Source organism: Teleopsis dalmanni, chromosome 1, assembly GCF_002237135.1.
Source record: "Teleopsis dalmanni isolate 2A chromosome 1, ASM223713v2, whole genome shotgun sequence".
NCBI classification, from domain to species: Eukaryota; Metazoa; Arthropoda; class Insecta; order Diptera; family Diopsidae; genus Teleopsis; species Teleopsis dalmanni.
In genome coordinates this window covers 56,905,632-56,907,337 of record NC_051846.1, presented here as the reverse complement: position 1 = coordinate 56,907,337, position 1,706 = coordinate 56,905,632, and the positions used below count along the sequence as shown (strand labels likewise).

Here is a 1,706-nt window from a genome sequence, read left to right as displayed (position 1 = left end):
TTCAATATTTAAGAAAAGATTAAAAAAAGATATTAATAAAAAAACTGCAATGTCCAATTCTACGATAGTTGATGAGATTCGTTGCAAACTAACAATTGATTGGAAAGTTCTTGGCTCGATATACGATTTATTGTGCAATGAGAAAGCGTTTTGTGTTAGCGAGGCCGATCGTGGAGAAAAAATAGTTAATTTTGTGCAGCCCGAAGAGTTAAAGGTAAAATATAGCTTCAGGTGTCGAATTATTAGATGTGCGGAGAAAGTGACGGGCGGTATGACAAAGTAATCAGTTAATGACTTTTGCAGCTAAAAATAATTCAAACATTTTTTTGAGGCTATAAATTTTGATTGAAGCGCATGTTTGACCTATTTTGACACTTACTTTTGATTTTGACGAGAATTAATCTTGCTACGTTAATATTTTGATTTATTGTCGTGCTCGTATTATATTTTTGTATAATTAATTATATTAAACAATTCATTTATCAATGAGTGTTACATTAAAAATATTAATTCTTTGTTCATATGTTTATACTTAATAGTTTAATTGGTTATTTTAGGTGTTGTTAACACATATAATATATTTCATTATAAGTAATTTTATATTTATTTGATTTTTTAAATTAAAAATATTAAAGTTTAATTTACTTACAATATTCAATTATATATAGTATTTTATTTTAATTTGAAGTAATTGTCAAAACTCGAGCAACATACAATTATTAATTATTTATAACAAATAATTGGTTTTGTTATAGAGCAAACAAAATTCAAATTTGTATAATATGTATAAAGGATCTAATACTTCATTGGATCCTCGAGAAAGATAGTGGAATGTTATGCATTACACCTAATAGCAAGGTCCAGATAAATATTTGTTCGAAATTGCAATCAAACGTGTGTTTTATTTATTTATACCTATTCTCGAAACCACAAAATGGATATCCTAAAATGTGGAAAGTATATTGGTTGAAGGTGTACCAAAATTTATAAAAAAAAAATTAGTATACTTAGGTAAACTCGTGCATATTTAGTAATATATTATACAAAAAAGTGCAAGAGCATGTTAAGCATTACAATATTTGAAATAAAATATTAATGGTTTTTTCTTATATTAGAAATTAATTGATCTTACAATTTCGGAACACGAAAATCATTCAATTAAAGATATTGAAGATATAATTCGTTCGGTTATAAAATATTCCGTCAAAACTAGTCATGGTCGATTTCACAATCAATTATTTGGACAAATGGATCCTTATGGACTTGCAGGCACATGGATAAGTGAAGCACTCAACACAAGTGCGTAAGTTAAATATTATTAATATAAAAAAATGATTCATAAAATTTTCATTTAAGTATTACAAAGTGTTAAGTATTGATGATTATATTCGATCTTGTGTATTTGTTTCTAAGAAGAGATGACTATATAGATAGGTAATTACATAATTTTCTTTTAGTCAAAAATTAAACTACCTACATCAGTTAATCCATTGAAAGATTCTAACAACCACTTTTTTCTTTTTTCCTTAGTATACCCAGATAGCACAGTACTAAGTTAGCTATTCGTTTAAGCTTCTGCATCCAAAGTAGCTTTTAACAATATTCTTGTAGGATTTCGGTGATCTGTACTACACATTTCTCTGATCGCACGTTACAAGGCCAGATTTATTTTTATCAAGCCTGACATTTAAATGAAAATAATTGTC

At 26.8% G+C, this 1,706-nt stretch overlaps 1 protein-coding gene across 1 annotated transcript; it reads left to right on the top strand.

The window, feature by feature from the left end:
• LOC119681875 (acidic amino acid decarboxylase GADL1-like) lies at positions 1 to 1,307 on the top strand. The gene is made up of 2 exons (XM_038095177.1): positions 1 to 214; positions 1,116 to 1,307. The coding sequence occupies exons 1-2, from the start codon at positions 50 to 52 to the stop codon at positions 1,305 to 1,307; spliced, it is 357 nt and encodes a 118-aa protein (XP_037951105.1). The 5' UTR covers positions 1 to 49.
• The last annotated feature ends 399 nt before the right edge of the window (positions 1,308 to 1,706 follow it).